The sequence below is a fragment of the Micromys minutus genome, assembly GCF_963924665.1.
Source record: "Micromys minutus genome assembly, chromosome: 33".
Lineage (NCBI taxonomy): Eukaryota > Metazoa > Chordata > Mammalia > Rodentia > Muridae > Micromys > Micromys minutus.
The window spans coordinates 1441603-1464098 of NC_137968.1; the positions used below are offsets into that span (position 1 = coordinate 1441603).

At 47.6% G+C, this 22496-nt stretch overlaps 1 protein-coding gene across 3 annotated transcripts in view; it reads left to right on the forward strand.

Annotated features, from left to right (window-relative positions):
* The window catches only part of MATN2 (matrilin 2), a 119215-nt gene extending 97356 nt beyond the window's left edge, over positions 1 to 21859 (forward strand). The window contains exons 9-19 of one of the 3 annotated variants that reach the window (XM_080909430.1): positions 354 to 476; positions 671 to 793; positions 9251 to 9373; positions 10580 to 10702; positions 13473 to 13595; positions 16148 to 16561; positions 17841 to 17993; positions 19008 to 19079; positions 19364 to 19498; positions 19786 to 19884; positions 21425 to 21859. In XM_080909430.1, the coding sequence (XP_080765556.1) occupies positions 354 to 476; positions 671 to 793; positions 9251 to 9373; positions 10580 to 10702; positions 13473 to 13595; positions 16148 to 16561; positions 17841 to 17993; positions 19008 to 19079; positions 19364 to 19498; positions 19786 to 19884; positions 21425 to 21480 (1544 nt within the window). In that variant the 3' untranslated portion in view covers positions 21481 to 21859. The remainder of the gene's footprint in view (positions 1 to 353; positions 477 to 670; positions 794 to 9250; positions 9374 to 10579; positions 10703 to 13472; positions 13596 to 16147; positions 16562 to 17840; positions 17994 to 19007; positions 19080 to 19363; positions 19499 to 19785; positions 19885 to 21424) is intronic. The other 2 variants (XM_080909431.1, XM_080909432.1) reach the window with 2 other exon arrangements.
* The last annotated feature ends 637 nt before the right edge of the window (positions 21860 to 22496 follow it).

Here is a 22496-nt window from a genome sequence, read left to right on the forward strand (position 1 = left end):
AGCCATCCCTGGCCCAGCCCATTGTGGGTGGAGCCATCCCTGGTCCAGCCCATTGTGGGTGGAGCCATCCCTGGGCTGGTAGACCTGGTTCTATAAGAAGGCAGGCTGAGCAAGCCAGGGGGAGCAAGCCAGTAAGTGACATCCCTCCATGGCCTCTGCATCAGCTCCTGCTTCCTGACCTGCTTGAGTTCCAGTCCTGACTTCCTTTGGTGATGAACAGCAGTGTGGAAGTGTGAGCTGAATAAACCCTTTCCTCCCCGACTTGCTTCTTGGTCATGATGTTTGTGCAGGAATAGAAACCCCGCCCAAGACAGCACCTAAGTTTATGTTTTCGGATCTTGTGACCCATGCAGGGGTGGATCACTGTGCACAGGAGGACCATGGCTGTGAGCAGCTGTGCCTGAACACGGAGGAGTCCTTTGTCTGCCAGTGCTCTGAAGGCTTCCTTATTAATGATGACCTCAAGACCTGCTCCAGTGAGTTCCCCTTTCACCTCTCTACCGAGTGTGCAGACAGCGCGGAGAACAGCATGTTCTCTTCTGCCCTCGTCTTTCTCCCGCGGGGAGACTAAGGGGAATCTGCTGAGGACCACATGCTGTCAGCGGCAGAGTCCCGTCACGACCCAGAAGGCAGGCTGAGACAGGGACCTCACTGGGCTTTGGTCTTACAGGGGTCGATTACTGCTTGCTGAGCAACCATGGCTGCGAATACTCCTGTGTCAACACGGACAAATCCTTTGCCTGCCAGTGTCCTGAAGGTCATGTGCTCCGAAGCGATGGGAGGACCTGTGCAAGTGAGTCTCGTTACTCGTTACATTTGAGATCCTGGGACAGACAGGCCCAGCACTAGCCCTCCTGGCTGCCAGTGGGCTGCTGACATGGGCACGTACCTGAGCATCCTCCCTGATGTGTGTGCCTGTATCTCGAAGCCGTTGGTGCCCCTGCCCAAACTCCCTTCCTATCTTTACGCTAACCCCGCGCCCTGCCTCGCCAGCATTAGGAAACAAGGTCCTCACTGTTGACGTCCTACAAGTGGTTTGAGCTCTGGGTTTGTTCAAAGTCAGGCTCCACCTCGGTTGCCGTCACGTGGTACGTTTGAGACGTGGAATTTTTCCAAGACGATTGTGCTGGCGGGAAGGATTGATGCCTCTCTCGTGGGAGTGGGCTGGTTACGGAGAGTAATATAGCGTGGGTCGGTCCCTCTGTCCCCGCCTCTTTGGTACATAAGTCCTCGCTGTGCTTTCCCTCGATGAGATAAAACAGGATGGAGCCCTAACTTCTTAAACTTCTGTTCTTCCTGGTCATCTCAGCACGTGTGACACACGCTAGAGCACAGACCGAGAAACACTCTCACACACGTGCTGTGACACACACTAGAGCACAGACTGAGACACACTCTCACATACGTGCTGTGACACACGCTAGAGCACAGACTGAGACACACTCTCACACACGTGCTGTGACACACGCTAGAGCACAGACTGAGACACACTCTCACACACGTGCTGTGACACACGCTAGAGCACAGACTGAGACACACTCTCACACATGCGCTGTGACACACGCTAGAGCACAGACTGAGACACACTCTCACACCTGGGTACCACGATACAGAGACCTGCTGACTGCCAGCCAGCTGCATGCCAGGCACTGAGCACTCTGCTGAGCTATCACACGCCAGGGACAGACGTGTGTGTGTGTGTGTGTGTGTGTGTGTGTAATCTCCAGGCTTCCTCAACTCTTGGACTCAAGAATGTTGTGCCTTCTGCCCCGTGCTCCTATTTCCACATAAACCAAGATGAAGGGCTTAGAACAGTTTGAGAGAAAGGGTCAACACGGACCATACTGTGCTTTCCCTGGCTCCTGCCTTTCTGGTTGTAGGACCGGTCCTTCACCACCGGCACAACCGGAGGCACAGCAGCAGCCCCCCTCCCTCTGAGAGATCAGTTCCCACGGGCAGATGAGCAGCCGGCACAGCTGCACAGCCGAACTGCACTTCCTGTGAGAAAATCGTTCCCCAGGTTGGGATGGGTTCTGGGATCTTGGCGAGGAGGTTTGCTTGCTTGTTGAACTCTGCCCAGCTGCCTCGAAGACTGCGGCTGCAGCCAACTCTGGTAGGGCCCGGGCACTGGGGGTGTAGAAAAAGGGTGGGTACATTAAATACATTTTAGACTTGCCTGCCTGCCAAAGCCAGATGTGAGGGGATTATGGTTGTAATTTTCCAGTACTTAGGGTTATTCCCTCCTTTGTTTTCCTGGCTCTGATGAGCAAGAGCTGAGGGTGATCCGATCGTACGACCTCCTGAAACACATGCAGACCTCCCTTCATCTTCCTGCCTCTCACCTAATGGACTCTTGCTGCCACTGCCCTCAAGCGTCGCCTGTTTCCTCAGTTAAACTGTTTGTAACTTAGGGATGGTGTCATCGACAAATGCGTTTAAGTCCAACAGGGGTGTGCCCCCAGAACTCACGGGGCGGGAGCGTTTTACCCGCCAGAGCTGTTCCCCTAGTTGAAGACTTTCTGTCTGCTCTCAAGTGACTCGGTGCAGCTGCTCCGTCCTGTAACCGAGGTCCAGGTTTCCACTGCACTCACAGCTAATAGCACCGGGCTGGATGTGCCTCTGCCCCAAGGCCAGGTAACATGGCTGTACCTTTTTAGTAAAGTCTGGTGGGCAGGCCTTGCTCAATACGCGAGGGGTTCCTCGGCCTTTATTTAGACCCTTGGCAACAGAGGGCTGGAAGAGTCTGTCGCTCATTCTGCAAGGTCCTGAAGCACAGATCGAAGTCCGGGGTCCTGGGTCAGAGCGGGTCCTGGCTGGCATGAAGTCCGACCCTCTCTTCCTCTCAGCCCTCGGACACCGGTTCTAGCTGTTCAGTCTGGGAGTGGGCTGGGGAGGGGCCTCTTTCCCTCACTAGGACGCATTTCCTTTAAACGCAGCTTGTACGAAATCAGCACCGAGGCAAACAACATTCCACAGGCTCAGCCCAAGGCACAGTGTGCAGAGTGCTCAGCCTTCACACCTTTGGGAGCCAGAGGTCAGAAACCCGGTCTTACCTGGAGTTCCCCGGGCCCAGTCTAGCAAAGTCAAAGGGATGGGTTAGCGAGGGAGCAAAGACCAGCTCTTCTCTGACTCCCAGAAAGATAACATCCAGTGACGATCCTTGATTAGCAGTGTGGGAAAGTTCTACCTTTGATGGCCTTTCCCTAACAGCCTCAGTTAAAGGGGTCCCTGAACAAAGGCTCCTCCCTTCCCTGACCCCTCCCACCTTGCTTATCATCAGCCCCACGGAAACTTCCTCCTCCCTAACCACTGGGTGCCAAGGTTCTCCTCCCACCCCCTGGACACTCGTGTTCACACGTGAGAAGAAACACAGACTAGAAAGAGTGTGGACCTGGGACCCAAATTCACATTTCTAACTTGGGCAAGCGTTGCTCACCTTCAAGCTGGGGTGGCTCTCCTGTTAGGGTCGCACTCCTGAGCTTTAGCCTGCTCTTCACCGAGAGGCCCAAAGGGGGCGCCCTGTATGAGACCTGTCCCTGGGGATAGGCCCACGCACACTCTCCTTGCGGGGCTCAGAGATACCAGTCCGGAAGTTAGCAAGCTCAGGAGCCACACACTGTCCTAGAAGAAGCTCTTCTCTCCAGCTGTGGAGGGCTCTGCTTGTGTAAGAGCCAGAGCTTTGAAGCCTCTGGGATCCAACTGGCCACACGCCCAGTCCATCGACCACAGGCTAACACGAGAAACCTCCTCAGCCTCAAAATCCTACCCTTATCCTGCCCCAACCCTAGTCGTCCAAGTCTGCTCGGAAAGCCACGACAAAAAAAACAGACAGCGTATTGTTTTCTACCCACAGAAATGTCTTTCTCATTGTACTGGAGGCTAGAAGTCTGAACGCAGGGGTTGGGGGGCAGCATGTTGGTAACGCTCTGGTGAAGGCTTTCCCCCCCACCAATGGCTGTGTCCTCTCGTGAAGGGAGAGAGATGGAGGCAGGGAGTGAGTGATCGGGCTCTTTGGTGTCTTTTAAAATAAGAATTCTAGTCCTGGGCCAGCAAGCTGACTCCGTAAAGGGCCTGCCTGTCAGCCTGGTGAGCTGCTCAAGCCCGAGAACGCGCAAAGGTAGGAGACCGACTCCAGGAGGCTGTTCTCTGATCTCCAGGTTGCACCTGAGCTGACACATCAGATACACTTGGTGATGAAGAGGGGGAGGATGGTGGTGGTGGTGGTGGTGGTGATGGTGGTGGTGATGGTGATGGTGGTGGTGGTGATGATGGTGATGGTGGTGGTGGTGATGATGGTGATGATAATGGTGATGATGGTGGTGGTGGTGGTAGTGGTGATGATGGTGGTGATGGTGGTGGTGACGATGGTGGTCGTGGTGGCGGTGGTCGTCGTGGTGGCAGTGGTGGTGATGGTGGTGGTGGTGGTGGTGGTGGTGATGATGGTAATGATGATGGTGGTGATGATGGTGATGGTGGTGGTGGTGGTGATGATGGTGGTGGTAGTGGTGATGGTGGTGGTGGTAGTGATGGTGATGGTGGTGGTGGTGGTGATGGTGGTGGTGGTAGTGATGGTGATGGTGGTGATGATGGTGATGATGGTGGTGGTGGTAGTGATGGTGATGGTGGTGATAGTGATGGTGGTAGTAGTGGTGATGATGATGACCATAGTGGTGATATGTGGATGCTTTCTAGTTTAAGAAAAGGCTTCTACAGAGGCACCAATGGGTCAGCTGCCCCCCGAAACCATCATGGTAGCTGTTGACTTTCTGTTAGTCACCTTCTTGGCAGACTACCCGTAGGACCATCTCCTGAAGTCAGGTGTGTCTCAGTTTCACAGGAGTGGCTGTCTGTCACTGTTGACAGTCTGACTACACCGGACACATTCCCCCACCCCACATGTGCCACCTGGTTTGTAACTTAGACGTGAGAAGCACAGTTTGTGTCCGTGTACAAGACCCCAATAACTAAGCTATGCTGCACAACCTCTAGCCATCCTGGGCACAGAGGGCAGACCACATTCACAGTGAGGCCTTAATCAAATGTGTGACCTGGGAACAGAAAGGGGAGGCATGTCTTTGAGTGAGAGATGCTTTTGTCCTGCTTCCTGAGACTTCTTAAGCTTTCTACCCTGTTCTACTTCCGCATTGATTAGTAACTGAGTCTGACTCACCTCCTTGCCCAGGCAGGGGTCCTAATATCTGCTTAAGCACTTGTTCCTTTTTCCTTCTCCTCTCAAGTGTTTGCCTGAGGTACACCAGTTGCTGGCGGTCCCTGGGACTGACGTCATTTAATTTCTGCCCCAGCAGTGGTTAAAGTTCCTCTGGAAGAGATATTTAAGATGTGTCAGCCAATGTGTGTGGTAGCCACTGGGCAGAACAGCCACAATAGGGAGTCCCAAGACTCAGGAAAGATGTTTAAATCTGATGCCAGACACTCAGTCAGGAGAGTCAGCCACAGGTACAGCCTAAGACCTTCCCTGACAGGGACACCAGCGGTGCAGGTGAATGATCCAGTCAGGCCAGAGGGAGCCACAGAGCAGGTGTGACCTGTCGCCTGTAGCCCAGAGAGTGACAGGAAACTTTCTGGCGCGTACCTTGACCAACTATTAGTTTGTCTTCCAGGAGCCTTACCAGACTGATTAGCCCCATAGAGCAGTGAAGGAAACACAGAGGGGGGGATGTGTGACCTACTGGGGTCAGTACAGCTAAGACAAGTCACCTCTTCAGGTTAAGGAGCCTTGAAATGGCCACTTCTGCCCACCGGCCATCCGTTTCCTCACCTCTAACGTGGAGTTGGACCAGCATACTTCCGAAGGCTGTTCTAGCCTCTAAATAGAGATGGTAGTGGGCACAGGTCATTGCTCCACAGATGCTTGTCCTGATGGAAGTGCACATCATTTCCACAGGCCAGTAGCAAGTTAGAGAAACAGATCACATACTTCCAACATACAGTGACACAGGATGCACAGTACCATTCCAAAGGGAGCGCGGCGAGGAAATACTGGACCAACACAAGGCTGAAAATTGGCAGGGCAAGCTCCTCTGAGCTCCCCATGTCTAATATCTAAGGTCCCCAGCTCCTTTCAGTTTTGTTGACTGCAGCTTGCTTCTCTGTCTTGACCTGGTTCCACATCTGGTCTGAGCTTTCCTTGGCAGGTGTCCCATGGCTCTGGCATCCCCAACATCCTGGAGTTCTGCAACACGGTCCAGCTAGGTCACAGATTCCCACTACTGAAGCAGTAGCTGAGAGCAACACACTGACCCAGACACACACACACACACACACACACACACACACATACACACCACACACACACACACACATACACACACATGTGAGTAGCACTCTGGGCTTACCTTGGACTTTTGAAACCTCAGAACACACCCCCCAGTGACACACTTCCTTCAACAAAGCCACACCCCCTGTCCTTCTCAAACAGTGCCACTCCTGGTGCCTAAGCATTCAGATCTTTGAGCCTGTAGGGGACGTTCTTATTCAAACCCACACAAATACATAGGCAGTTCCTCATCCTCTTTACAGCTGTATAATATTCCATTGCATTTGACCAGTCCTGTTCCTGGACATTTTGGTTGACCCTCACTTTGGAAGCTGTGTCTTTACCAGTCATCTGAAGAAGTCTCCTATGACTGACTGAGAGTCTCCCATCCTGCTCTGGATCAGCTATCCTGAGGCAGTGAGCAGAGGGAAAGATAAGCTTGTAAGCCCGTCCGTGACTTTAAAGCATGCCCACAGTAACAGTTCCAGAACTGAGGGACTTGGCTGAGAGCTATGGGGTAAGGACATGACCCTATGGGCACAGGGCTTCTCCCTGGCTGCCCTGACCTCTGATAAAGAAAACCATCTGACAGACATGGGCTTGGGCTACTCCGGCTTGGGAAAGTGGAGCTCAGCAGCCTTGTCTCCATGGAGAAGGACCCTGTACTCTTCAGGAGGAAAGCCTGGGCTGTAACTGGTAGAGCAGGCTAGGCTTAGGAAGAGTGTGACCAAAGAGTTCGCTCTGGATTAGGACTTGGCGAGATTGGCCTGAGAGACCTCCTGCTACTTTATTACCTTGGAAAATGGGGTCTTACAAAAAGCGTGGTAAAGGAGGGAAATCCTCCTCTGTGCCAGCCTCTGTGTCTGTGCTGTGTGTCACTTGGTGGTACTTTTAAGTCTCTGAGGAACTCCCCAGCCACAGGGACATGGTCTGCATTAATAATGAGCCCAGAATGTGCCCAGAGAAGTAAGTCACACCCAGAGCACACAGGAGAACCCACCTCTGCTTAGAATCGCCTCTGCAGTTAAAAATTCCAGTCTGGCAGTGCTCCTGACTGAAGAAAGGAATTCCCCTTGTGTCTGAAAGCTTAGCAGATGGTGATGCTGTGTAGCTGGGGAAAGTCAGGGGCTTCATTATCAAAAAATAATAGTAATATTAATAATAGCATTTGAAATTAGGTTCCTCCATTTATTAGCAAGTGGTCTTGGCGAACTGTAATAAACCCTCCTCAGTTTTAATTTCTTTTGCTGGTAATTGCAAATAACATTGGGTCCCTTCACCAGCCTGCAGAATATAGTTCTGAGGACTTCCCTCTTCTGAAAAAGCACTGCGGTAATGCTTAATAAAAACAAAGTTGATGAGTTCTTCCTGTTGTAACCCCTGCCAGGTTCATTTACCACTTTGGTGCACACCCTCTGTTGAAATCCCGTTCATTTCCTAAAAGGCTGGGTTAGCTTTCAGTTAACTGTGTGGTTCTCATAAAGCCTTACTGCCCCCTCCCACTGGGGCTGGAGAGATTGCTCAGTGGTTAGAGCACTGGCTGCTCTTCCAGGGGTCCTGGGTTCAATTCCCAGCAACCACGTGATGGCTCACAGCCATCTGTAATGGGATCTGATGCCATCTTCTGACATGCTGTGTACATGCAGCTAAGCACTCATACATCTAATTAATTAATTAACTTTTAAAAAGATGTCACTGCTGCCCAGCCCTATAAAATAAAATGCTATATAAAATAAGACGGGAGAGAGTCCCGGATTCTAAAGAACAAAGGCCATTCTCATTCATAGTTGTCAGTGGGGGTGGCCAGACCCATCCCATGTGATTGGGCCTGACGCTGGCTGAAGTCGTAGTTCAAGGGTTGTCCAGGGGTCAGGGTGACCGGGCTCCCTCACAGAGGGAAGAGAGAACTCCCAGGAAGACAGGCCTCCAGGAGGTGTGGCCTGATATTCTGGAAGGGGGAGAAAAGACAGCTAGAAGGTCTAACATCAATCTACCAGCAAATCGTATAGGCTCTACCCTCAAAACATCGCCAGTCTTACCACATGGTCACCACCGGGTTCTGGGCCAGCAGGATCTCTGCAGTATATCTAACTCCTTCCCCACCCACATAGCTCTCTGCTTTTACGACGCAGCCAGACTGGAAGATTCTCCTGCTCCAAGCATCCTACGACTGCCCTTCTCCCTCCGACATGTCCTGCCCACCCCCTACCCTGCTGGCCTCTTTGCCTTTCCTGAAGCATGATGAGCGTGCTCTTGCATCTGCAACAGACGGATAGTCATTCCTCTCACCCAGATGCTCTTCCTCAGACACCAGCATTCCCCTCCAGGGCTCTCCGCTCCTTATCTGACACCATAAAGTGTCAAGTCCAACCCGGCAGGCCCCCTCTGTCCCTCCTCCCCAACCGAGAAGACACACATTGTCTATTGTAAAAATATATATTTACTGGTTGTTCTGTTCTTAGTGTCTAGAGCAATGCCTGACCCGCAGTAAGAACTCCCAACAGCCTTGCCGATTATCTAGGTGTGCTGAACCTTACCTTAGTTAGTGCTCAGGCTAAAGTAAAAGATCACGGGTTCAAGGGCAACCTGGGCTACATAGTGGTAGCCTATCCTGAAATATGAACAAACGGTTTTGCTGCCTCGAATAAGTAAATGAATAGGTCAAGTGTCCTACGTGCCTACGTAGATCCACAGGAAAGCTGGTATTACTTTATTCTCCTTCAGACTAAGCTGTCTACACCTCCTTTTGAGAACTGTCCTTTTCTGTTTTCTTTCCCCCGTGGAGCTGGGTGTTTTGTTTATGTATGTTCTCTGTATATATTAGGAATGTTTGCTCATAGGTACCTTCTGAAATGAACCATGTGAGAAAAGACACTGTTTCACTTAAGATGTCTGAAATGCCTTTTAGAAATGAATAGGTCACTGTTCATTTAGCTAGGAATAATTCTCTTCCATTTCTGCAATTCCAAGCAGAACTGGACTCCTGCACTCTGGGGGACCACGGTTGTGAACATTCATGTGTAAGCAGTAAAGACTCATTCATGTGCCAGTGCTTTGAAGGATACATCCTCCGTGACGATGGGAAGACCTGTAGACGTAAGTTTGCTAGATCTAGCTCATCTACCATGGCAGCCTTCGTGTGAGCTAATTACTCTCAGCAGCTAACGCCACGCAATCGAACGTCCTGTGGTGTCCTTGGTGGGGTCCTGGAACAGAAGAGGGGTGCTGTGTGATAAAAAAAAATAACTATATAACTGTGTCTTACTAAATAATATTTGTCAAGCCAGGTGTAGTGTTACGTGTTTTGTTTCCCATTCCCCGGGAGGCAGAGGTAGGTGGGTCTCTGTGTAACCAAACTCTCTCTACTCTACGTAGCAAGTTCTAGGCTGCCCTACACAGTGACACCGTCTCTGAGTAACAGCAATATACTAAGCTGGGCCTGGTGGTCTACTCCTATAATCCTGGCTGCTTAGAAAGCTGAAGCAGGAGCACAGCAAATTCACAGACTTTCTGGGCGGTAGGCTATCCTGGACAATTCAGTGAGACACTGACTCAAAATACAAAAAAACAAACAAAAAAAAAAAAACCCAAAACAAAACAAAACAAAAAAACCAACAAAAACAAAAACCCGAGGGCTGGAGAGGTGGCTTAATTAAGGATACTTGGGCCCTTCCAGAGGCTAAGGATTCAGTTCCTAGCACTCAGCACCATAGACTCTGGTGCCCTCTCCTGGTTTTTGCAGGCAACTGCGCTCATGTACACGTACAAGTAGAAACAAGTAATTTACGTGCACGTGTAGGCGATTAGATCTCATCTCTGTCAGTCCTCTTCTCTGGCCTCTCAAAACTCTTCCCAAAGAAGGAAGAAAGGAAGAAGGAAAGGCGAGGGCCTGGAGTCATTACTCTCATTTTCAGACAGGGAAGCTAAGATTCTGAGAGGTTACGTGAATTTCCCCTAAATCATAGATTATGCCGGGGACAGAGGCAAGATCAGCTCTCAGTGCTAGCAATGTAAAAGGAAGCTTTCCCCTTACCAACAACACCTTCCCATGATGCCAGAGGCCATGTATGCAGACCGCGGGCGCCGGCTTGCACCCTGAGACACTCAAGTCGGTGCTGGAGACTAGAGGTTGGCTATGGCGGTGGGAATGTTTAAAGACTGAGGTCCATCCAAGAGCCACCAAACTCCATCCAATTTCACTTCCTACTCAAGCCGCGGTCCAGAGGCCATGAGGCTCTTCCTGGGGGAATCCACGTAGACTTTTTGTTGACGCCGTTGTTTTAATCACTGCATTCTCCTCAGGGAAAGATGTCTGCCAGGCTGTAGACCATGGCTGCGAGCACCTTTGTGTGAACAGTGGCGAATCATACGTCTGCAAGTGCCTGGAAGGATTCAGGCTGGCTGAGGATGGGAGGCACTGCAGGAGTAAGTAGCCCGGGCATGCGTATGACTCTGGCACCGCCCCTCCCTGCATCCTCATGATCTTCCTTTATAGAATTCGTAACTGCGTCCCAAGCTCAGATTCCAACTTTGGAGGATCTGACAGTGTTGCCAAGGGACCAAGTGTAACGAAAAGATGATGGGGCACCAATGTTGCGAAAAGATGACGTCCCGGGTTTCGGCACCAATGTTAGGGGAAGGATGAAGAGAGTGGGGGGCATATGGCCCATGGAGGTGCGGCGAGGCCTGGGGGTAAGGGGGATGCCTCTGGGGCGTCCATGTTGGGAATCCCTTCCCCCTGAGGGACCAGCCACACAACGGTGTAGTACAGAATAGAGTTTATTCAGGTCACGGGAGAGTTAAGAGGGTGGTAGAGACAGGGGGGGGAGGAATAGAGGAGTAGAGGCCGGCCATGAGCACGTGGGGGGGGGGAGGGAAAGAGGAGGGATGGGGTGAGAGAGCAAGAGAACCCGGAAGCAAGAGAGGCCAAGAGAGGGAGGAGGGGACAAGCAGCCCCTTTTATAGTGTCAGGTCACTGGGGCAGAGCATATCTGGCTACTGCCAGGTAATTGAGGGGTGGGATTTACAGAATCCCAACACCAAGTCAGCTGACTCTGGGCTCTTTGGGAATCTTCGCAGCAGTCCTAAATTGACAGGCTCTTTGCTTCTGTTTCCTCTCAGCTTTTCATGGTGGTTAGGTGGCTGCAAAGGGCCTAGTGCCTAGCAAGTCGATGGGCAAAACTAGAGCCATTGGTATCAATTGACTACAAGGACCAAAAAGATAATTTCAGTGCTTTTTCTTCTTGGCAGACCATATATGCGAGAAGAAGGGTAGGAGAAAGGTTGGAGGGAGGTTCTGTGGGTTTTTAAGAGGGGAAAGGAACTCAAACTAACAACAGCAAAGCCCTGTCATTTGCTTCTCTAAACCAGGTTTCTCAGAGCAGAGTTTCATCAGGAAGTTTAGGAGGGAATCTCAGAGATGTCTCAGTTGGTAAAGAGCTGAATAGGTAGGAGGCCCCAAGGTCCATCCCCAATGCCATGTAAAAGCAAGCGTGGTGGAATACACGTCACCTTAGCGTTGAGAGGCAAATGCCGGAGACTCCCAGAGACTTGCTGGCCAGCCAGTTTAGTTGATTTGGTGATCTGAAGGCTCAGAGAGAGAGACCTTGTCTCAAAAACTAAAGTGGACAGTGACTGAGGAAAACATTGACCTCTGACCCTCACAAGCACATACAAACATGCCCGAGTACACACACTCATATAGACTCGTGCTAGGATTCACCAGAGAAATAGGTAACAGTGTTTATGTGTACATACATGTTGAAAGGAAGAAAGAGGGAGAAAAAGGAAGAGAAATCGACTATAAGGAAATTGGCTCGTGAGGAGGAAGTCTGAAGGGTAGGCTGGAAACCCAGTAAGATCTAAACTTACAGGTGAAGGGAGTCACTCTTTGGGAAACGTAGCCTGCTCCGAAGGCCTTCGCGTGACTAGATGCTTTGCTCCGAATCTGCAGATCTAAATGTTAACCTCATGCACAAGGTACCCTTCACAGCAACTTCTAGACCTGTGCTTGACAACAAGAACAATACAAAAAGCCAGCACCAGAGCCAAAGTTTGCATCAAATTAGCCACTCAGTGACATGGGGGTCAAAATATAGATACAGACTTTCCTTTCTAGATGTTAGTCCTCTTTTGGGGGCAGGGATTGATCTATGTAGGTTTTTTTTTTTTGTTTGTTTGTTTGTTTGTTTTTTTAATTCTGCTGTAGTGGGCAGAATTGTCCTTTCTTGGTTAAACAAAGCAAGTTCGTTTGCTTTTGAGGTTGCTTTGTGGGCAGTTTCTTCACACACTCCTTGGGAGCAAGGGGGCACTGCACATGTCAGCAAAGCTGAGCTGAGACCTTATAAGGGCCATTCTTCTCCTGGAGCAGGGCTGTGTCTAGAGAGAGACTCTGAGTGAGTGGGTGCCTTCCGGCCCTGGCTGGCCTCTGCCGGCCTCACCGCTGTCTGCCCTTCTTGCTGCACACCACAGTCCTTCTTCACGGAGGTCATACTTCCGTCCTGTCTGCCTGAGCCAGTTTTTCTATGCATGTAACATACGTGTCAGTCGATACATTGAACAGGTATATATAGTTTCTAGCCTTGCCGTTTGATCCCTGAATTAAATCTCACAGTTTCCCCACTTCCTAGAGGTATCTATAGTTTCATATTCCAATTTCACGTAAGGTTTCTCCTTTTAAAGGGTAGACAGAGGCCCAGGGGCGTTGTACAGTCAGAAAGTGAAGACTCAGGAAAGTATGCAATCCTCTGGCTAGACAGCCTTGTACAACTCAGTCAGACACATGGCATTTATAGCTTCATTTATTCTCTGTGTGCACCTAGCCACGCCCCCAGGGTTTTGTTAGGATTAAAGGTCATTAACTACTTCAAAAAGTTCGAATCGCCTCACCTGTGGGAAATGCTTATTAGACAACCAGCATGGGGGATCTGGGATCTCTACTAAAAAGTAAGAAGCTAACACCTAGATAGCCATTCTAAAATCAAATGACAAATCCACCAGGCCCAGCAGGGCCAAGCGAACCCTGAGGGGAACTGCTCCTTGATCTTGGCCTGTTCTGGCATGAACTGCAAAGGTGGCGGTTTTAGCAAACATGTGTTCTTTAAGATGGATTACTTCCTTACCCTCCCCTGGCATGGCTGGTCTCAATAGCTCCTTTCCACAATAATAGGTTGCTCATCTCCCACATTTTCCCCAGGGAAGGATGTCTGCAAGTCAACCCAGCACGGCTGTGAACACATCTGTGTGAATAATGGGAATTCCTATCTGTGCAGGTGCTCAGAGGGCTTTGTTCTGGCTGAGGACAGAAGGCACTGCAAGCGTAAGTGACTAGAACTGACTTTTGCTGCTTCCATTCGGTTTGGGTGCAATGGCTTTTTGGTGCGTTTTCGGGCAATAGACCCTTTAGCCCTCCTCCCATAAACATAGATGTATATGCAGACAGCAGAAGCAACACCCAACACCTTTAAGTTAGTAGACAGGAAATACAATGGCTGGTTCTGTTCTGTAAGTAGATGGATGGATGGATGGATGGATGGATGGATGGATGGATAGGTAGATATATATATATATATATATATATATATATATATAGATAGATAGATAGATAGATAGATAGATATGTGTGGGGGGTGGGTGGGTGGGTGGGTGGGTGGGTGGGTGGATGGATGGATGGATGGATGGATGGATGGATGGATGGATAGGTAGGTAGGTGAATGGATGGATGGATGGATGGATGGATAGATAGGTAGATAGATATATGGATGGATGGATGGATGGATGGATGGATGGATGGATAGGTAGGTAGATAGATAGATAGATAGATAGATAGATAGATAGATAGATAGGTAGATAGATAGATAAATGGATTGATGGATAGATAGATAGGTAGATAGAGAGATAGATAGGTAGGTAGGTAGGTGGGTGGGTGGATGGATGGATGGATGGAAGGATGGATGGATGGATGGAAGGATGGATAGATGGATAGATAGATAGATAGATAGATAGATAGATAGATAGATAAATAGATAGATAGGTAGATAGATAAATGGATTGATGGATAGATAGATAGGTAGATAGAGAGATAGATAGGTAGGTAGGTAGGTGGGTGGGTGGATGGATGGATGGATGGAAGGATGGATAGATGGATAGATAGATAGATAGATAGATAGATAGATAGATAGATAGATAGATAGATAGGCAGATAATATAGAGAGAGGATATTACTCCAGTACCTCTGACATCTGCTGGAGAGCCACATGCATGGTATCTGAGTCCTTTCTGGTTTCCTTTCTATAATAAATCAATAGACTGGGTAATAGATAAGCATTTAATGAAGAAAGAGAACCCCTGGGGCTGGAGAGGTAGCTCCGTGATTAAGACACTATCTGTTCTTTCCAAGAACCCAACATCCATCTGGCAGCTCACGGCTGTCTGTGGGTTCAGCTCCAGAAAACCTGAGACATATACATGCAGGCAGAACACTCATGCACATAAAACAAAATAAAATTTAAAAAAGGGAGAGAACTCAACCTCCAGCTACCCTCCACACACACTTGGAACACTCACATTAGCATTTTCTGCTGGCCGGACATAGAAGTATCTTTACATATGTGCCTTTGCTTGCTTTATTGTTGTATTTCACTTTGAAAGAGTCGACAGTTGCTTGATCTATATAAAAAAGATTATACTAACATACTATAGACTGTTTGAAATGAGGTCATCTATATGGACCCAGTGCAATTCTCTTATGCAACCCTACATACAAAGTCTCTTAGCATCAAAAGTGCCTTTATATCTATAAAAAGTTTTTCTTTTTACTGTTAAAAAAGTTTTCCAAAACACTTTTTTAAAACTTACATTAAGTCTTAATAGGTCAGTAGAGTACTTGTTCCTGTGCTACCAAGCAGATACTACTGGGCTATTTTATTCTGCCAGTAGTAATATATAGAATACCTATAGTGTGCCAAACATAATGGGACCAAAAATAAAAGACACTTAGTATCTACTGAAGGAGAATTCAGACCAGGGGAAAAGACACATAGTTAAATAATTATCCTACCTCATGGATACAGCTTAGGGCACACTGGATTTAGGCAAAGAGGTTTTAGACACTGTGTGTTCGTCATTATCAGAATCCTGCTGTGTCCACTGCCTTGCACAAAGCAGATACTCAATACATTGATTGTGGTTGAAAACAGTAACGTGTTAGGGTATTCAGAGAGTAGCTGACACAGTTGGGTCACTGTGTAAGCTTCTTGGAAGAGGTAATGGCTGAGGAGAAACCAAGTATATCTTCTACTGTCAGTCAAAACATTAGCCTCCCACAACAAAGCAAAAGGAACTGCCATGGTCTAGCCTAGTCCAGTGGTTCTTAACCTGTGGGTCTTGGCAGAGCCTTACAATTCATAGCAGTAGCAGAATTACAGTTATGAAATGTTATGATGGGGGTCACCACAACTTGAGGAAGTGTATTAAAGGGTTACATCATTAGGAAGGTTGAGAACCACTGGTCCTTTACTGGACTCTGCGCACAGTAAGGCCTCGCTGCCAGGAATTGGTGTGCGAGTTCCTTCACCATGCGTATACACTGCGTAGCTCACTTAGGGAAATTACTGGTGTTGATAATTGTTAACTCAAACATAGAAGGGTATCAGGGAGAACCAGTATTTATGTTATTTCCCCCTCCCCACTTGTTTATCCTGTGTGCTAGCTGAAAAACAAAACAACAACAGAAAAAAGGGCTGTCTAGATTCGCCTGTGCCTCCTGGTGACGCCTGCTTTTTGATACATTGTATACACATGATCTCTAACTTTTTAACCATGTTAAAACCATGTTTAACCATCTCATAACCTTTCTGTTTGTTACTATAGGATGCACTGAAGGCCCAATTGACCTCGTCTTTGTGATTGATGGGTCCAAGAGCCTTGGAGAAGAGAATTTTGAGATTGTGAAGCATTTTGTCACCGGAATCATAGATTCCTTGGCAGTTTCCCCGAAAGCTGCTCGCGTGGGGCTGCTGCAGTATTCCACACAGGTCCGCACGGAGTTCACCCTGAAGGGCTTCAGCTCAGCCAAGGACATGAAGAAAGCCGTGGCCCACATGAAATACATGGGCAGAGGCTCTATGACTGGGTTGGCCCTGAAACACATGTTTGAGAGAAGTTTTACTCAAGTAGAAGGAGCCAGGCCCCTCTCCGCACGGGTGCCCAGAGTAGCCATTGTGTTCACCGACGGACGGGCTCAGGATGACGTCTCCGAGTGGGCCAGTAAAGCCAAGGCCAATGGTAAAATGGGATGGGGATGTGGTTCAGATTACTCCAAGTTTGGGCCTCTTAAATTCACAGCTGGTCTTAGGAGCCAGAGTGTTTGAGCAGTTGTTGGGTAAGCCATTAAAAATATCCTTGGCAATACCGCCACCCACAGGCCATAATGGGACCCTGGAGATGCTGAATAAAATGCACCTCACAGGCCGGGAAATAGGATCTACCACCTAGTATGTGACCTTCAGTAGAGACAATCACCTCAGCAAGCGTTATTTAATTACAGCATGCGAGTGTTTCAACACCCTGGTATGTTTCATCCACAGTCACCTGAAGACACTGTTTAAAAGATTGGATTTCTGGTGGCAACTTTACTGACACAAGTACACTTTCTAATTTTTTATATATATATTTTTTATTTTCATGCGTATTGCTGTCTTACCAACATGTATGCCTATATGGGGGCATCAGATCTCCTAGAACTGGAGTTAGGGACAGCTGTGATCTGCCATGTAGGTGTGGGAATTGAACCCGAGTCCTCTAGAAGAGCAGCCAGTGCTTCTTACCACTGAGCCATCACCCTAACCCCTTTAAAAAAAATGGAGGAAGAAGGAGGGAAGTGACTGAGGGAGGGGGAGGGAAGAAACAAAAAGAAATGATTCTCTTTCTAGCTCAGACTGGCCTGAAACACACTCTGAAGCACAGAACAGCTTCAAACTCAGGGCCTCAACCTCTCTAGTACTTGAACCACAAGCATGAGCCAACACATGAATAGATTTTTGGTCAAGCCTTTGAGTGAATACTCTGAAGTGGCGAAGACTTTGAGTAGAGAAGACCTGTGTTGACAGAAACCTGGTTCTTGGAAAGAACAAACTTGGATGGGTCCAAGTTCCTATTGCTCCATAAAGCTCCATCCATTCTCTCTGGGGTTTCCCTGACTTTGTGTATTCTGCAGGGAGGGTGTGGAGGGTGACTTTATTTGCATAGACGTGGAAGAGTGTGGCCTTTGATTCATGGGAGGTCAAAAGCAAGGGTGGATGTTGGAGCCGGTTTATGATGGTTATATATGGATTTCCTTGGCTGCACATTCATTACCTGACCCTCTTGAGAACTAATCAGTAAATCTGTGCTGAATCTCTAGGATCCTCTATGTTCGTAGGTCCAAAATAAAAATGTTAGACACTATAAAGGGGTTGTTGGCACTGATGCTTCAAATCCACAACTTAATACCTGACTCTGGGCACAGCACAATGTCCAGACTGTGGGAATGCAATGGTAACTTACTCTAATTTCTGTTGCTTAGGCGTCACTATGTATGCGGTCGGTGTAGGAAAAGCCATCGAGGAAGAACTACAGGACATTGCCTCTGAGCCCACTGACAAGCATCTCTTCTATGCAGAAGACTTCAGCACAATGGGAGAAATAAGTGAGAAGCTGAAGCAAGGCATCTGTGAAGGTGTGTACAATGTGTCTAGGGTAGACCTCAGCCACAGGGCAGCATGAGCTCTGGAGAAAACCCTCGAACTGCTTCTTCACTGCTCAGAAAAATGCCTCCCTGCCGACCAGGACAGGTGATACGGAAAGACACTGCACCCAAAAAGAATGGAGCAAAGACAAATGTGATAGCTACCATGTCTTGCTATGCCAAACAGCATACTAAATTTTTCTTAAGACTTATTTTATGTTGAGTGATCTGCATGTACCCCTGCATGCCAGAAGAGGGCATCAGATGGTTGTGAATCACCGTGTGGTTGCTGGGAATTAAACTCAGGACCTCTGAGCTCTTAACCACTGAGCTATCTCTCCAGCCCCCATTCTAAATGTTTTAATATACTAGACTTAATCGTCATCAAACCCTGGAGAAGTTTAAGCAAAGAGACATCACTAAAGAAACCAAGACATAAATAAGTACTTCAGGAAATTTGCAGAAATGCCTGTCCTTGATGGTGCACTGTTGGACACCTAAAGGGTACTTTCCTGCAGGAACTTGTTCCTAGAATGACTATCCTTAAGATATTTAATATACTTTACTCCAGTTCATTCACTAATCCAGTTATGCATCCACATAGTACACATTTTGCCTTTTAGTCACAGATGCCCTATTCCTCTAAAGCAAAGAACTCTGGAGTGAAGAAAAAAGCCTTCCAGATTCCCAAGGGTAGCGCATGCTTTGCCTTGTGGCTTTCATCCCTAGCGCAGTGTCTCAAGTAGTCAGGGCTGCAGTGATTGTACTAGGTCTTTTAGCAACCTCAATTTTTTTCCAACATCACCTTCTTGGCATGGCACGGGGCATTCCTTAGATGTGATTTAAGTTCTCTCCTGGAGAGAACTGCTCTAACACAGTCAAAGATCATCACAATAGTCACCTACTCTTTGAATCTTTGGTGGTACCAAATAACACCAAAAGAACCCGGGTCCTAAAGAGCTTGTGTGCAACCATCACTCCCTTTGGCCGTCTCTTTCCATCCAGCTCTAGAAGACTCTGATGGACGACAGGACTCACCAGCAGGGGACCTGCCAAGGCAGGCCCACCAGCCAACAGGTGAGTCTTTGCAGCTTCTGCCTTAGCTCCCTGTAGACAGAAGTCGTAAAATGACAGATAGTTAAGACCTCAATGTCAGCTAGGGCCAGTTTCCTCTGACAGAAAAGCTTCACTCTGTCCCTTGAGCTATAGGTGGTAGCCACCATCTCTGCCAAGTCTTTTTGTCACAGTACGTCTTGGAGCAAAGCTCTACACCGAAGTGGAGGAATACCAGACGCCTCAGCTGGAGGCTGCTTTAGACAAGAACGTGAAGCAGATTTGAACCCACTTTTTTCTCTTCACAGAATCTGAGCCAGTCACCATAAGTATCAGGGACCTACTTTCCTGTTCTAATTTTGCAGTGCAACATAGATACCTGTTTGAAGAAGACAATCTTGCACGGTCTACGCAAAAACTTTTCCACGCAACGAAATCTTCAGGTAATTCCAAGTGAGCCGTCACCACTAGATAATGTGCAGCAGTCTTTCAGTTTGCTAACAGATTTTAAAACTGGGAAAGTGGAAATTGGCTTAAGTGCGTGACTACTAAAACAGTAGTAGTCCTTTGCCCCGGAAGTACAATGCCTCTTCCAGTGTTCGGAGCCAGCATTCACTCCCCTGGATTCGGATGCATGGAAAAAAGACTTCGTTATAGTTTCCTGTACACTGGTCAGTACCATTATTGTGTCTGGGAAGTGTGGTAAAGACTCTTTCATCTGCTTTCTCAGGAAACCCTTTGGAAGAAAACCAGGACCAATGCAAATGTGAAAACCTTATACAGTTCCAGAACCTTGCAAATGAAGAAGTAAGAAAATTAACCCAACGCTATATCCTTTTCCAGTAGGACGCTCTGTTGTTGAAAATATTTAATTTCAATTAGTGATTTGTGCCCCACCTTTGATCATTCAGTTATGAGCCTTGATCAGCACTGGAGCTAGGCAGATATCTACCCTCCATGCTATTAAAATGTTTCCCCATCAATAACTCTAAATCATAACTCCTTATGTTCCGTTGAGGCTGCTCTTAACTCCAAGTGGCCAGCCTTAGTGGCCAAATATTCATAATTCACTCTAGCAGCTTCCTTTTCTTTCCTCTTCCCATCAGATGTCAAGCCAGGTCTTCTGCCCAGCTCCTGGTTGTAGGCACCCTTCACCCCTCAGGGATAACCTCAGCGGAGGGTGGGGCAAGGTTACCTAAGTTTATTAGCGTAGTATAGACTCTCAGTCACGGGGCAACCTGGCCTGGCGGCCCAGTATTTAAAATTACAATACAAGCAGAAGACCAAATCTCCATATATTTGCAAGACTTTACAAATAACTGCAGATTCCATTTGTAAAAAGCAACACTGAACCAGGAAAGGCTTTCTTTTTCTGTAAGAGGCAGTTGAGAGATGAGGACAAGCTAAGCCTAGTGAAAGTGGTCACCTCCTATTTAGTATAGGAATAACAACCTTATCAGGCATCATGTAAAGTGTAAGGGATTTACGTCTGCATTAGGATGGATATGCACTAAGAATAAAGCACCTCAGATGTCTTGGCAAACTCCATCAAACCTCTAAACCTTCAGCCCTAAACCAGAGGCCACATACGTGTGCAGACTTTAAAGAGCTGGGTGCTTCCCTTTTGTTTTCGGCAGCAAGATCCTTTACATTAAATCTCTCAAGATTGTTAAGAAGGGAACCAAATACTCATTTAAACAGGAATGCACTGGGATAATAGGAGTTGGTGCCTTTACACATTTAACTGTCGGCTCCTCTCACCTTAAAAATTACAGTAAATTTGCTAAAGCTCAATGATCCACACCTCAGTGTCAACTAGCCCATGGGGATGGCTGAATACCCAACCACTCCTGTGCTAGCAGTTTACAGAGCACACAGCAATTCTCCGTGTAAGGGGGGTGTGGTTAGCACTGGTCCTCCACTGTCTTCCGGATGGATATATAGGTAAGGCTGGACTCAATCTGTCTTGGGGACAGATAAGGACTGAGTGGTTTAGAGGGAAGACACGCATCCTCTGCACCTCTTCCTGTCCCCTGCCCTCATTCCCATACCAGTCTTCTGACTTGGTACCTTCACACCTTAAGATGGGAACAGCACTGGCTAATTAGTTATAAGCAACACTGGTGTGGTTAAGGTTTGTTTTTTTAATCATAAGGAAAAGTAAATTCAAACTGATCTGGCTTTGATGTTTTGAAAATGAGCTTACCATTAACTTTATATAGTCTTAAAGGCATGTTAAATTATTATAAATGTATGAGGGTTCTTAAATACTAGATAGTTTGGTTTTTGGCAGTTCTTATTAAATCAAATTGTACTTGGTTGTAAGCTAAAAGCAGGCAATCCAGACTCTTCCTTAATTTGAGATTTACTAGAAGAAATGACTCAAAGGATGGAAGCCTTGGAGAATCGCCTAAGATACAGATGAAGACTAAGTGTTTTTATGTTTGTACACCATCCTAAGGATTTAAACAAAGGCAGGAGCCTGAGAATTCACCGTAAGTAGATCTTGAAGATGTAAAATAAGAGTACAGAAGACACTGCATTGCCTGATGCTGTTCAAGAGAACGTGGACACTGGAGTGTGTAAGCTCAGTGGTGCAGGGAAAGGAACCCTGAATTCTGAGTTTGGCACGAGAACCTGGAAGCTGTGCAGTGTTCCATGATGTACTGTGGACACGCCTTCCTTCTGCCAACACCCAAACTTCATCTGACAACTCAAGTGTCTTAATTCAGCAGAAACCCGACTCCGCAAATTGTTTTTTGTACTGGAACATATCTTTATGTGTATATGGACATGTGCATAAGTCTCGGGGACCTATGTTCTGTAATAAGTTGGATTTCTACACAGTATTAAAATTCACCACTCCAGAAAAGTGTTGAGTAAAATTTCTAGTTTAAATTTGAGAAGACTCTGACTGTAACAGCTACTGTTTGAGATCAAATCAAATGGCCTTAACATATACATCAGAACTGACCATGTGGTCTGTATCACAGAAATACTATACATATACACAAATTCCCCATATCCATGGAAAAACACAAAGCTAAGGTAACTTTTTAAACGGTAGGATTTCAAGTATTCCTGGGATGCCCTCAAACCCACTATACCCTCTTGCTTCACTAGAGTGCTGAGGACTAGGCATGCACCAGCACGCCTGGCTTACCTGGGTCAGGGAAGCACTCAATAACTGAGCCACACTCCAGCCCCCAGATCAATGACAACTTGGGGAAACAGACCAAACCCAGCCTGATCTGAGACCCGGACATCTAGCATTCTGGTAATTCTACGGATTAACACAATTAGCTATGTAGCAATATATTAATACACACATTCAGTGGAAATGAGTCAAGGGGAATTTACAGTATCAAGAACACACTTAGTGGGCTGGAGAAATGGCTCAGCGGTTAGAGCAGACTGCTCTTCCAGCATCCTGAGTTCAGT